Here is a 13,947-nt window from a genome sequence, read left to right as displayed (position 1 = left end):
TCTGGGATATATAAGGGCTGATAARGCTAAGCCAGCCTATAAGAAAAGCTGAAGTCAAGGCTCCTGTGAGCAGTGTTTTTATGGGTCTTGGGCACCTGCCTCCCTTTGCAGCTCCCATCCCTGCATGTTTTCTGGGAGCTGGAAGCCTTTCAAAGGGATGCAGGAAGTCCTGTGTAGCATTCAAAGGAAGTCATAGTTGACCAGATGTATTTCCAGACAGCCCTCTCCCCCCCCACACACCAAGGGAATTTCATTAGTTGGTGATACAACTTTTCTATTTACCTTATTCCCTGCAGCATGCCAGGAACTCCCGCGGCAGGCACGCTTGGAGGCGGCTGCCTTTGATGCTGCTGTGTGTTCGGTGTTTGTGCCGCTGAGGGACCYGCGGGTGCAGGGGCTGGAGTCCAGCACCACCAGGATCTGCCTAACCACTGGCCATGTTTGGAGTAACCTGCTCCAGGTGAGCTGTCTCGGAGCTCGGGGTAGCACATATTCGTGATGTGGGTGATGGGGGTTCATTWGCTTGTCACAGCACTCTTCATAGTAGGTCCCAAAACTTCCTATAGTGCTTAACATTCTGTACCTGTCTGTTATTCAAAAATCCCGACCAACACTGCTGTCAGAAAGAGATTATTTTCATCTCATTTACTAAATTATCAAGAAGGGAACTGAGTTGTTTCATTTTGCCCTGTACATGGAATGCTTGTTCTCTGTTGATGCATTTTCCTTGGGATTTAACAAATCAACAGTTCTGTTTTGGGAAAACTGTGGGGTTTTCTCCTAGTGAATCACAGTGATGCAAGAAAGAACATGGAACTTTCCATGTTATTAGAAGAAGCGTTGGTAGTTTAGCCTGCAGGTTTCCCTATTAGCTTCTTCAGTTTTAAGGCAGCAAACCAGCTTCATGTTATTCTGATGGAATGTTTTCCAAAAAATATGAGGGGAAAAAAGAGTTCCTTGGCAGAGGCAGTCCAGGGGCTGGCTGCTGAAGCCCAGGCGCTCTGCTGTTATCGTGCTCTGCTGCAACAACAAAACCAGGATATCCTGAAAGAAAAATACGTGGAATCTGTTCCTCTGCATTTAAACTTTCAATCTGCAAATCTAACCATGAGATTCGAGTCCAGAATATGGAACACAATGGAATTAAAGTTGTTTATTTTTCATTRTAATGTTCCTCTTCTTGTTGCTGAAGTCAAATACCCGAAGCACTGCAAGCCAGCTAGAAGCATAGGCACTCTGGGTGCATGCCGAGGCTTTGCTTCCAGAATCATGAAATGATGCCAAGCCCTCTGCTTTCAATTACACAAGTATTATAGCTCCTGCTCCAAAGACTGCAAACTTTGTTTTGAACTCTTTTCCTYGCCAGCCGTGTCTGAGGGGGTAAAAAGAAGGGTGCCACAGGCTCAGTCCAGCTGGCGTAGCTGCAGCCAAACTGATATGCTGATACGTCCTAGCTACCAGGAGTAAGTATCAAGGTTTGCACTGCTTGCAAAGATYGGGAAGGGATTTCTGCTGGTCCTGCAGGCTGTCCAATGGATTCGTGGACTTTCTTCCCTATTCTGTCACTTATACCTTTTCTTTGAGACATAGTTTGGTGGGAGAGTGATGCTTGCAACCTGATAGGCTCTTTCTGCACTGTTTCCTCATGCTTTCTGCATCTCCTAAATGAGAAAGGGGAATGACAACAGTTCTGAATGTAGATGCTGAAATACAGGAGAAAAGAGAAGAAGGGAAGGGACTCCCTGCAGGATCGTCTGCCCCTAAGATGGGATTGTGAGGAAGAAGTGCTTTAAAAAGTCTGACGTGCCCAGGTGTACTGCAGGGTGGGGAGAAATAAGTTTCTGCCTTTGTGAGAGAGAGGAATGCAGAGCTTTAGCTACTGGACTCTGATGGATGGGAGCCAAGTTCCCAGAGGGATACAACACAACTGCAGGAGGAGGAGACGGTGAGGATGGAAGGGTGAAATAAACCTAGTGATCCTGCTGACTGAGGACTAGTATTAACACGAGCTTAGCGGTTTCGATAACCTTTGATGATACTTTTGATAAGTATGTTTCTGTGGAGTTCTGTCCTGCATAAAAACATAAATGTATTTATATTTTCAGGTCTATTCCGGTGCTTCCATCCAATAGCTCCCTTCCCTGCAAATCACTGGTAGTTGCCCTGTCCAGGAGAAGCAGTTCAGTGTGAAGGGCAGTTGTGGCAGTGGTCTGTCCCTTTGCTAGAAGCAGCAGTGCCAGGATGCCCTGACTGCACTCCTGGGAGAGAGACATGGCGTGAAGTTAGGGAATAGCCAGCTGACAGAACCGTGTCTTTCTTTTTCTGCTATCGGGTCAACAGTAAAATTTAAAACGAGAGAGCTTCAGAAGTGATCACCACAGCTCTGCCTTAGGCCTAGGCTGYGATAAATCCCTCCTGCCAAGGGGATTTTGTGCCCCTTGTGCTCGAAACACTGGTGGTTTCCAGAGAAGCTGGTTGTGGCTCTCTGACCAGCTGTTGGGAAAACATAACGTACTGGTGCTGGTGAAAGTATGTGCCTTTGGAAAGCACTGTAAAAGAGGAAGCACAGTCATAACTTCAACCAGGAAAGGGAGGAGGAGAAAGAAGACACTCGCTTCTACACTGACTGTGAGGACACCCTGGGGTATAAATAGCAGACAAACTGTATTCCCACCTTAAAAGCAAGTTTGCTCATACTTCAGTTGCTATGTTGCTTTCAGCCCAGTGTTGCAGCTCATCTTGGAAGCGGATGATGAGGGAGGCAACTGGCTGGTACTCAGGCTCTGTGTTTAGAGCAGCTGTGGAGAATGTTTCTGGTCTCCTTCAGCATTCTCGGACCTTTCTGACTCCAGATAACCTAATAAAGGTTGGTAAATTGGCTTGCGATGAAAAGAGAGATCTTACAATCTGTTCCCTGCTGATAGAAACAAGTGGTGCAATCGTATGGATTTCTTGGCTTTTTAAGCAGCTTGCTGGTTCATGTGTGGATTGTGACGTGGGAAAAGAAGGTCAAGGTGATTCCATTTCTCTATCTCTTAGAGAAATGAAAAGCCTCTGTTGCACTGCAGTTGCCYGTGTATGACCATGAAGTCTTTCTCAGCCAAGGTTCAAGACTGATGTGAAGTTGAGGAAATGTAGTTGGTCAGTGGGTACCATGTAAGAGAGAAGACCTGCCTGGGCCAGGTCTGAAGCAATCCGTCTGTTTGCCTATGGTCCCTGCCACGGGCAGGACCAGAGACATGGCTCCAGGTCCCACCACTGCCTTCTGCAGTTGTATCTCCTAAGTCGAGTCAGAGACTGATGCACCAGGTTTCATCTAGACACCAGCCACATCTCAGATGAGTTAGCTGTGAGACTAATTAGTCTTGTTGYCCTGTTGGTGCCATGAAGAAGGAGAGAAAGCAAAATCCCCTAACAGCCTAACTGGTCCTAAGCAGTTGGACATCTATGGAAAAAGTCCATCTTGATTCCCTTGGATTTCAGACTCCTGTRATCAGGAGTAGCCACAGCTGGATTAGGGTGTCACTGTTTGTTTTCAGGAACTGGGCATCATGTGAGCATGGTCACACATCCAGCTGAGTTTGGCAGTTTATAAAGCCCTTGACTGGGCCTTGAATTAATCACTCCCCAAGGCCTGATTTATAAGTGTAATGAGAATGAGCTAAGACCAAATGTTAAGAGGAAGCAGTACTTCTAAAAAAAAATATATATATATATATATTTTCTACCATTTTATGGCCTCATATGTTGCCTTCTTCAAATGTCTTTGCAAATTTAACTATCATATTTGTATGACTCACACATATTTGTTTTTGTCATCAAAACTGCAACTCCTTGCTAAAGTTAGTTGCATCAAAGTCAGAATTAAAACGTTTTTAAATGTTTTGAAATCTAAAAATATTTTCTCTAAAAAAAAAAAAAAAAAAAAAAAACAAGAATTATTTCACTCAAGTGATGACTAGAGGGAAGAGTCAGGTTTTGGGAACTTGATGGTGTTCCTTCACTAAAAAAAAACACTTCCCTTCTCTGATATGTTCCACAGCTGTGTTCAAGTGCCTCGCCATTTGAACAGGCAAACTACTTAAAAAAATGTTGTTACAGTTATTGTATTTCTTAAGTTACTAATGGAAAACTCAAGGGTATCTCATCCTTTCAGTTTGTTCTTTTTTGGTTTTTTTTTGAAAATCTTGAGATTTTAGCCTAATATGCAATGTTAATTCTAAACAAGTAATGTGCARTGTTAATTGTCTAATTAGCAATTTTCTAGCAGGATGAAAGATTGTTATGAGACACACTCAGGCTTCAGTCTGGGCTTTGTCATCCTTGGCAAACAGATAAGGATGTGGGGCAGGTGCAAGAGCTGGTTCCTGAGTACATATTTTCAGGGAGATACCTTTCAGTGCAAGCATGTAGCAGGCTACGACACTACACAGTGACATGACAAAAAATAAAATAAAAAAAGCTGCAGTAGAAAGGTTTCATGTTTGAATGGAACAGGTTTCCTTTTCAGAACTAGTAAGAAGAATTTTTACCCTTTCTTGTATGTAGGGAGACAGCCCTTTGGTCTGAAGTGTGTTTCCATTCAGTCAGGCTAAAACAAATATCATCAATCCTCCCATTTCAAAAATGCCTTACATGTTTACAAAGAAATACTTTCTTTCTTTCAAAACTTTCTTTCCCCTGACAGAATATTGTTTCATTTTGTATGCATTCATTTGTTGATAGCTTAGGACTACAGTGTTCTTGGAAATGAAATGGTGGAAAGTATTTCTTTGGTGTTCTTTATGAGGAAATAATTTGACTGCAGTGTTTGTGTATATTATTAATAATTTGTAGGACCTACATAACAGAAGAGATGTTCTGTCACTCAGTACAGTAAACACCTCCCATTTAAATTTAAAAGTGGAGGTACAGRGAGCAAAATGCAGTTCCATCTAAAAACTATTTCTGCACTTAATGCTTCAGGAAGTGGTTATGAAAGAGTGACTTGCACAAAATGGTTGCATCAGCCGTTTCACTGATGGGACCTGACTGTCAAAGGGCACAGAGCTGCACTTGAATTTCAGCTTGCAAGAAGAGAATTCAGGAATGAACTGTGCTTATCTTTTTGTCTTCATTTAACAGCAGGAATAGAAGTGGTTGAAATCTGCCTTTGAAGTGTGGTGTGGTGAATGGTGCATTTCACAAGTTGCATGCAGACTTCAGGTGATGATTTTGTTAGGACTGCGACTATTAAAGAAAAAGCTCTGCAAACCACTACTATTTGTTGGACATCTGAATAGTTTACAAATTAGGAAACTGTCAACATAAAGTTTTGCCTGAGGAGCACAGCCAAAATATTTTCTTACTTCAGGGCTGTCATTGCATTAGACCTGCCAAAGAGTTTCCAGCTTTTATTGTAACTGCAGGTATGAAGTGACTACTTGGATCCTCGAGTACATGACCTGTACAGAATTAGACAGAAGTACAATATGGAGTACACAAGGTAAGCAAATATATTTACTTTCTACGTATTCAGGATTTGGGAATGCTGTTCATCTGCAATACTGAAGCTGTACGCAGCAGCTTGTGAACTTTAATAAGTGACTTATTTTCTGGTGCAGCCAATGGTGGAATGTTCTTTGGCACCAATAGCAGGAAACATAGCCCTTCTGTAGATTAAAATCAGTATTGCTTTAATTACATATACTGTTTATAAGGTGACAGTAAAATCTAATACTMCAATCAAGGGTTGATTTACAGAAAAGGGTGTTAGCCTTGTTTGGCTGGATATCAGCTTGTTCTGCCTTTCAGTAAAGAAGGTAGATTACTTATGTAAAAGGTAAGAGAGTGTGCCAGGAACATGCTCGGCCTTTTGAAAGCCCTCTTTTGTGGGCGACCTAGAAACCTCTTGGCAGGCTAGGAAGTCCACACCGCTTCTGAAGTGAAAAGATGATGAGCACGTGCTGTGGACTGCCCAGCAGTTGTGCCTTTTCCACGTTTTGGCTCTGTCCTTACCTTCAGGCACTTACTGCTGGTAATAATCAATGAGTTGGCTAACACTGCTAAGGCAATGGGCATTGCTAACAATTACCAAGAAATAATGCTAAAGATCTAAGATACTGSAGTTTTGGTGAATTTATGTAGGAGAATACAGGACTGTCAAAACGATCCTTTCTGAGAGTTCAAATATGGTATGGCTGTGCTTCAAAGATCAGTAGTGCCCTATATTTCCAAGACTGAGCAGTTGAACTTGGAGATGAAGACTATTATCACAAACTAACTCTATAATCGGAACTTCCTGGCAAAGTTACAATGGATTTCGATTGCTTTCAATCGCTGTTCAAAAATAAAAGCAGACGTTCTTTCTTCTCCTTTCTGTTTCCTACAGAAAAACATTAACATCAGCAATCACACATACCTGGCAAGTGTGGGCCATCTACATCATCTTAACGGCAAAGCTCTCTGAAGAGCAAGATTTGAAGCAAGTTTGTCYTTCATGTGACGCCACTCAGTTTTGCAACTGTTCCTCCAGGGGGTTGAATTTCATTCCTTCAGGGCTCACAGCTAAAGTCACRGRGTTAAACCTGGCCCAYAACAGGATAAAGCTCATCCGAGCACGTGATCTGCAGCAGGCTGTGAACCTGAGAGTCCTGCTGCTGTCGTCCAATGAAATTGGCTCAATAGAGGAGGGTTCGTTTTGCTGCCTTGCAAAACTGGAGCTCTTGGACTTATCAAATAACAGCTTGTCTCACTTGTCCCCTGTGTGGTTTGGGCACCTCTTTGCCCTCCAGCACCTCAACATTCAAGGCAATTTCTACCRGGACCTGGGGGAAGGTTCCCTCTTTTCTAACCTGAGAAACTTGACCTCTCTCTACGTGGGCAATCACCAGTTCTCCACGATAAAGCAGGGAAACTTTGAGGGCCTTTCGCTTCTCAACGAGCTGTGGATTGATGGTGGCAATCTGAATCGGTATGAGCCAGGAAGTTTGAAATGGRTTAGGCAGATAGACCACATGATCATCAACCTAAAAAGTGTGAATGTCTTCTCAATAATTATAGAGGATCTTCTGCACTCTGTTGTATGGTTAGAAGTGAGAGAAATCAAACTGGATATTAAAAAGAAAAATTTGAGAGASAATTCTACACTTCCTTTCATGTTGCAGAAAGTTACATTTAAAGATGTTAAGTTCACTGACCGATATATTAGCCGAGTAATGGTGCTATTCAAGAAAATAAAATCTTTGAAAGAGCTAGAGATAATAGATTCTGTGCTTGATGGAGAAGGACTTTGGAATATTCAAGAAATTATAAGCAGTGGTCCAAGTTCTGTTGAAACAATATCAATAACAAATATAACAATTCCATATTTTCATCAGTTTAGGGATCTTGAGGGTGTAGAATCACAAGTAAAKAACCTGAAAAGACTCAGAATTGCAGGTTCTAGAGTTTTCATGGTGCCGTGCAATCTTGCAAAGCACTTTTTGTCACTCTTGTATCTTGATTTTCATGATAATTTGCTTGTAAATAATCGCTTATCTGAGACAACCTGTGGAGGTGCTTGGCCTTTATTGGAAACTTTAAATCTAAGTCAAAATTCTCTCAAATCTCTAAAAGAGACTGCAGAAAATTTAAGTCATCTCTCCAAACTTATTAATCTTGACATTAGTCAAAATAAGTTTAGAGAGATTCCAGACAGCTGTCAATGGCCAAAAAACCTGAAGCATTTAAACCTCTCCAGCACGCAAATTCCTAAATTAACAACCTGCATTCCTCAGACYCTTGAAGTTTTGGACGTCAGCGCTAACAACCTGCAGGAGTTTGGGCTGCAGCTGCCTTTTCTCARGGAGCTGTACATTGCAAGAAACCARCTGAAGACCTTGCCTGATGCTGCACCTATTCCCAACTTGGTGGTCATGAGCATCGGAAGAAACATGCTCAACAGCCTATCCAAGGAAAAATTTGAGTCCTTTAAGAAAATGCAGAGGCTGGATGCCAGGGACAATAACTATATCTGCTCCTGTGAATTCCTGTCCTTCGTTCACCATGAGGCCGGGATAGGTGAAATGCTGGTGGGCTGGCCGGACAGCTACATCTGTGACTCTCCGCTGGCGGTGCGAGGACGCCAGGTTGGRGCGGTGCGTCTCTCCCCCATGGAGTGCTACCGGTCGCTCGTTGTGTCCRTCATCTGTGTCCTGGTRTTCCTGCTCGTGCTGGTGCTGGTGGTGGTGGGCTACAAGTACCACGTGCTCTGGTACATGCGAATGACGTGGGCCTGGCTGCGGGCGAAGCGTAAGCCCCGCCAAGGCCCCCCAAAGGATGTCTGCTACGATGCTTTTGTCTCCTACAGCGAGCATGACTCCGAGTGGGTGGAGAACATCATGGTGCAGGAGCTGGAGCGGGCCTGCCCGCCCTTCCGCCTGTGCCTCCATAAGCGGGACTTTGTGCCCGGCAAGTGGATTGTGGATAACATCATTGACTCCATGGAGAARAGCCACAAGACGCTGTTTGTGCTGTCGGAGCACTTTGTGCGCAGCGAGTGGTGCAAATACGAGCTGGACTTCTCGCACTTCCGCCTCTTTGATGAAAACAACGACGCGGCGATTCTCATCCTCCTGGAGCCCATCCAGGGCAAAGACATTCCCAAGAGGTTCTGCAAACTGCGCAAGATAATGAACACAAAAACCTACCTGGAGTGGCCTTCTGGTGAGGAAGAGCAGCAGCAAATATTTTGGAAAAACCTGAAAGCAGCCTTGAAATCGTAAAACAAGTCTTTAAGCCGTATTTCRGCTCAGTGCCGCCAAAGGATATTTGTTATTTTTTTGTGTGTTATGAAATGCTTGTTTTCTTTTTCTGCCTCATGAGGATTGGCTTTGCTGTGGGTAGAAACAATTCTTCACTTTAAGGAAAGTGATCAACTTGAAGGTGTCCAAAGCTGTTGAAACGCTGATCTTTTAAAATCAGTGAGGCATTCTGGACTTGACATTTTGCTAAATACACTTAGCTGAATTTAGTATATTTCTTGAGTCTTTCTCCTTTAATATCTCCCAATAGTTCCTTACAATACATTTCTTTTTCATAAAGGAAAATAAAAACAAACTACTTCAGTATTTTCTTTTTTTTTTCAGTTCTCTTTTACTTTATTTTCCATATCAACATAGATAGCAAGACAATTAAAAGTAAAATACTGTAAGAAAGAGGATTTTGCTGAAAATAGGCCCTATGAAATTGTACTATTGATATGCAAGACAAAAAGGACAGTACTAAATATTTAGTCTGTGATTTTGTMTTGTTACTTTGGAGTTCATAGTATCACACAGGTTGGGCTTTATTCAGTACTGTGTGCATGAAACATTTTGGAACACTGCACAATGAGAGCAGTCAAGTCTGAAACTGTTAAACCACTGATTTTTTTTTTTTTTTAGGTTAGTTTTTCCCTAGGAAGGGTTGTTTCTCCATTCAGAATCTCACGTTCTCCTCTGTGTGCTCCACTGAGATAACTGTAGCTTTCTGCTTTTATCAGAAAGGCATATTTTTCTAATGAGTTGGCTAGATGGAATGGCAGGCTGGCTTATTTCTTTTTTGTTTCTGAGTTTTTGCACAGCACGTTTAATCACTGAGTCATGCATCTCTTGCAGCTCTAAATACTTTCCTTTTATAATCAGCGGAGTAAATAAACTCCAATAAGGAGCAATTCATCTTCCTACTTCAGTGCAAAGTATCTTCTGGAAGTGCTGTACTGCTCTCCACTAATTATAAAGGGAATCTAGAGAAATAGGTAGATGTGGATGTTTACCTTCGGATAGCTGCTCTTACCCTGAGCGCCTGGAGCCTACRTTCCTCTGTTTCTCATGACTCAGAGAGGTTAGTGTAGAAATATGAAATCTATCTCTGAAAAGGTGTAAGGTTTGTGGGTTCTTCTCAATCAGTATTTCCATACTTGACTTTGCTTGCGCTGCTGGAGCTTATGTACAAAAGACTGTAAATGAACTTTAGTTAAACTTTATATATGTAATTATTTGGTGGTGATATGCTAAAGCATTGATATGTGGGATGTTTGCAGGTGAGTGTTTGGAAAATTTGGAAATTGCTTGTATCAGTGTCTCTGGGAGTGCACGTGTACATTCAGATATTCAAATAAATAAAATGTCTGTATATATTCACACATATATGTGTATATTTGTGTACACGTAATATTATAATTTGATGAGGGTAGCGTGTAAACTCTGCTTTCAGTTCTTGGTTTTACTTTCATATTGTAAGGACATCTCTTGTGTTAGTCCAAAGTCTGCTACAAAAGGGTTTTTTACTCACTGTCTCGGTGAGAATTACTCAACGGCTGATCAAGTCTGAACTCCAGGTAAGTGCTGAGTAAATTGACTGGTAGCAAACACTGAGCAGCTGATAAAGGTAATCAGGAGGCTGGATGCCTAGAGGTAAGAAGGGAAAAGTATCTTGCTGGTCATTTTGAAGAGAGTTTGAGACAGAGGCAGGAGCAGCCTTGCCTTTTGTAGAGTATGCCTTTAGCAAAGACCCAGACTTTTATGGGTTCACGTGGTTAAAATAGTCTTAGTGATCTTATGCTAACTGGTTCTCATAGGTGGGAATTTCCCTACTTCTGTAGCTGARGTTGAAATGTGAAGCAGAAAAGAAACGGTAATGAGAGAGGAAGTTGAGTAAGGAGCGACTGAGGAGAGAGAGTTCAAGGATGAAATGGGCAAAACTGTCACGCTAACACCAGAGCTTGAGCTGCAGTCCCTGCGAATCCTATCTGCACAGAGGTGAGTTTGCAGGCAGACAGAGGTTGGAGATGCAAGGAGAGAAAGAGGAGCTGCAAAGCCACGGAAAGTAGGAGGAAAGGGCAGCGGGAAGGGTCTAATTGCTTCTCTGCTTTGGGCTTGATGCATGATGCTTGAGGCTCCTGGGGGCTGGCTCCTTCAGGGAGTGTGGGCCAGGGAAAGCACTTCAGACCCTTGGCATCCACGGGGCTGGGCRGTGCAGTCACAGCTGGCTGGCATGTAGGCAGCAAAAGGCAGGCACCCTGCGTGCACAGGGGCACCCTGATGTCCTCCAGGGAAAGGGAGAGGGAGGAAGGACACTGCCTTATGAAAAAACATGAGAAAGAGATGGATTGGGTTGGGTGGTCCCTCTTCTGTATGGTTTTCTCTTTGCAGTGTGCCTTGTAAGTGCTTTGTCCCACTTGCATATTGAAGTTATTACTGCTTCCACAGGGAAAGCTGGGCTCGAACATGGGCTTTTTTTTATTTTGAGAATGCACCCAGGGAAGGGATCATAAAGCGATGATCTCCAGGCACTGGGCTCAGATGTGTACTGTTAAAGCAATGCTGGTGGGTGATACCCAGGATATACATAATCCATACACAACTAAATGGAAAGCAACAACYTTCCCAAGTCTGTAGGTGACCTGATTCTTAGACCTTTCACACTGCTGAAGCTGTTTAACAGCTTAATGCTGTTAAAACTTAACTGGCTTCTTTTAGTGCGATACAGTTTCCCAATCTAGGATCAATTTGCATTCTACAYGAATGATTTAATTTAGCTGTCGCCACGAATATTTATAGATGCTCTTTGTTGACACTAAAAAAAAAAAAAAAAAATCACATTCTGTACTGGCCTGGCCTGGGCCAGGAAAGATACCCGAGTCTTCAGGTACATTCAGAGTTCTTTTGTCCCTAAATCAGAAACGGTTTTCAAATTTAGTTAATCACAGTCCCTTAAAGCACAACAGCACCTGTGCAAATTCCCTTTTTATATTAACTGCATTCCAATTTCTAGCCAGCATTATTCATTTCTTCCTAATGCAGTGAGGAAAAGCAATTCCTTGGCAGCATGATGATATTGTGGAGGGGGGCTGTATTTGTGTGTGGGTAGGCAGGGAACTGAAAGGACTCTGTAATTCAGAGTCTGAAGCTGCATTATTAGATAGGAACAGGATTGGCAAGAGAGAGGTTGAAAATAACTTGATGTAAAAATGGGACGTTCTTGGGGCGCTGCGTTACAGACATCAGAAGAGGCCTGGGGAAGATGCTCAGGCACGTGGTGATAAAKAAGTGCTTCCTTGTAACATCTAACTGGGATTTGTCCTGCAGTCCAGTCCTTTCAAGATGGTAAGGTGGAGAGCAGTTAGGCTCCTCTGGTACGTCCAATGTTGGACCTGGCTAATTCCCTTCTATTCTGCCAATGTTCCATCTGCAAATAATCTGCTTATAGATACATTTTCATGAGCCTGGTTGAGCCAGGTTGCATGGTTGTTTCTTTTTCTAATAGTAAGTATTTTTATGGAAATTTGGGCTTCATTTTAAAATTTCCACTTAAATTTATTGCTTGTGAAACTGATTTTAATAGTAGTTTTGGTTATATGATCTGTAGCTATGTGTTGTCCAGCCAACCTGAAATGACCAAAGAAGGCCTTTAAAAGACCCTCAGCTCAACAGCAGGTAAGCGTGACTACAGATTTTATTTTTTTAGAGTGGGATTGACTTGGGTGAATTGTAATCCTTTCTCAATTATATACATCTTATATAACAGCTGGCTTATCTAGATATAGTACTCCTTTTTATGCTGGTATTGCAATTTCTCTTGCAATTGTTACATCTTAAAATGAGTGTCTGAATTAGATGATGTGAATAGTCCCTTAAAGTTGTAGTTTCCCTCCACTGACTTTAGATGACATGATGATCTCAACTGTGGATATCTAAAGACAGGAGAGAGGAATCAAGAGCCAGAGCTCTACAGCAGAAGGGGAGAGAGATTACAGAAAACTGTACACGAGGTTAAAGTACTGGAAGATTTTCAAGTAGGAAGGAATGGAAAGACTCAAAAAGTTATCCACATCTTTTCTTCCTCTTCCCATGGGTCTAGTCACAGCTAGTTCTGCCACTTTTGAATAATTTAAAACAACTCTGGTTAAGACTAACACAGGACAGGACTTGCCAACATGAACTTGTCTGCATGGGTCAGCTGTTGTAAAACAAATCAAGATATGAATTCAAACTACAGTAGATCAGCCCTGAGTTTCAGTGGGATAACTGAAGCAGAAAGTGCTCCTCAAAGAGTCAATCTAAYCAAACTAACCATATACACAACCCATGATGATCTTTGGGAATCTTCTCATCAGCATCTTTGAGGTTGGTTGACTCTTCTCATCCTCAATGAAATACTGACCTCCCACTCATCTTGTGACAGTTTGGGGAAGACTCTCTCATACTTTACAAGTGTTCTTTGATCTTTGTCAAAAAAGCCGTATATAATTGAGAAAGGGCTACAATTCAGTGTAAAACGAGGATTTTAAAAGGAAAACAGTCCTCCAAGGCTAAAAAAAAAATGTTTTTCCAACTCCTCAGAGAGACAGTGGAACTACTGTAACTCTGTTGGGAGGGAGGAAGGACTGGATATATTGGCAAGCTATGTAATACAAAAAGCCAAGTCAACTGAGAATAATGAGAAGCGTGAATGGAGGTGGATAGAAAAGTGAGATAGAGAATATGCAACTGTTTGAATCCTATTGAATCAGGTCAGTTCAGAAGATGAAGTACAGACTGCAGGGCAGGAAAAAGGTGATCCAGTCCTTCTGCTGATCCTTAGGAGATTCCAAGAGCCCTTGTCTCTGTCATTGCTGGGTCTGAACAGACCTGAATTGCTGAGCAAAGCAGAGAAAATACCAATAGCAGAGTGGGTGGCTGTGGCAATACAAAGGAAGTGCTAAGAGTTAGTAGTTTACAATGAAAACATGTTTTCATAGTATCTTCAAAAGGGAAGATAGCTAAGGGTTATGTTTTGATTACATCCAAAATATAAATTATTCAACACTAACTATRCATCTTACACTTGCTCTGACTGTGTTTCAAATTTTAGGCAAAATAATGACACATACCTGGCAAGTGTGGGCCATCTACATCATCTTAACGGCAAAGCTCTCTGAAGAGCAAGATTTGAAGCAAGTTTGTC

General features: G+C 42.2%; 1 protein-coding gene across 5 annotated transcripts in view; it reads left to right on the top strand.

Annotated features, from left to right (window-relative positions):
- The first annotated feature begins 394 nt into the window (after window positions 1–394).
- Window positions 395–13,947, top strand: part of TLR2 (toll like receptor 2) — a 15,798-nt gene continuing 2,245 nt past the window's right edge. Inside the window, exons 1-4 of one of the 5 annotated variants that reach the window (XM_026041685.1) lie at window positions 405–460; window positions 2,721–2,866; window positions 5,409–5,485; window positions 6,371–9,053. In XM_026041685.1, the coding sequence (XP_025897470.1) occupies window positions 5,472–5,485; window positions 6,371–8,744 (2,388 nt within the window). In that variant the 5' untranslated portion in view covers window positions 405–460; window positions 2,721–2,866; window positions 5,409–5,471 and the 3' untranslated portion in view covers window positions 8,745–9,053. Of the gene's footprint in view, window positions 461–1,352; window positions 1,464–2,720; window positions 2,867–5,162; window positions 5,486–6,370; window positions 9,054–13,947 lie in introns of those variants that run through there. The other 4 variants (XM_026041684.1, XM_026041682.1, XM_026041683.1 and 1 more) reach the window with 4 other exon arrangements.

Source organism: Nothoprocta perdicaria, unplaced genomic scaffold (assembly GCF_003342845.1).
Source record: "Nothoprocta perdicaria isolate Ctin4 unplaced genomic scaffold, notPer1 scaffold_29, whole genome shotgun sequence".
Taxonomy (NCBI): domain Eukaryota; kingdom Metazoa; phylum Chordata; class Aves; order Tinamiformes; family Tinamidae; genus Nothoprocta; species Nothoprocta perdicaria.
Note: the sequence above shows the minus strand (reverse complement) of the source record. Positions and strands in the feature narration are given on the sequence as shown.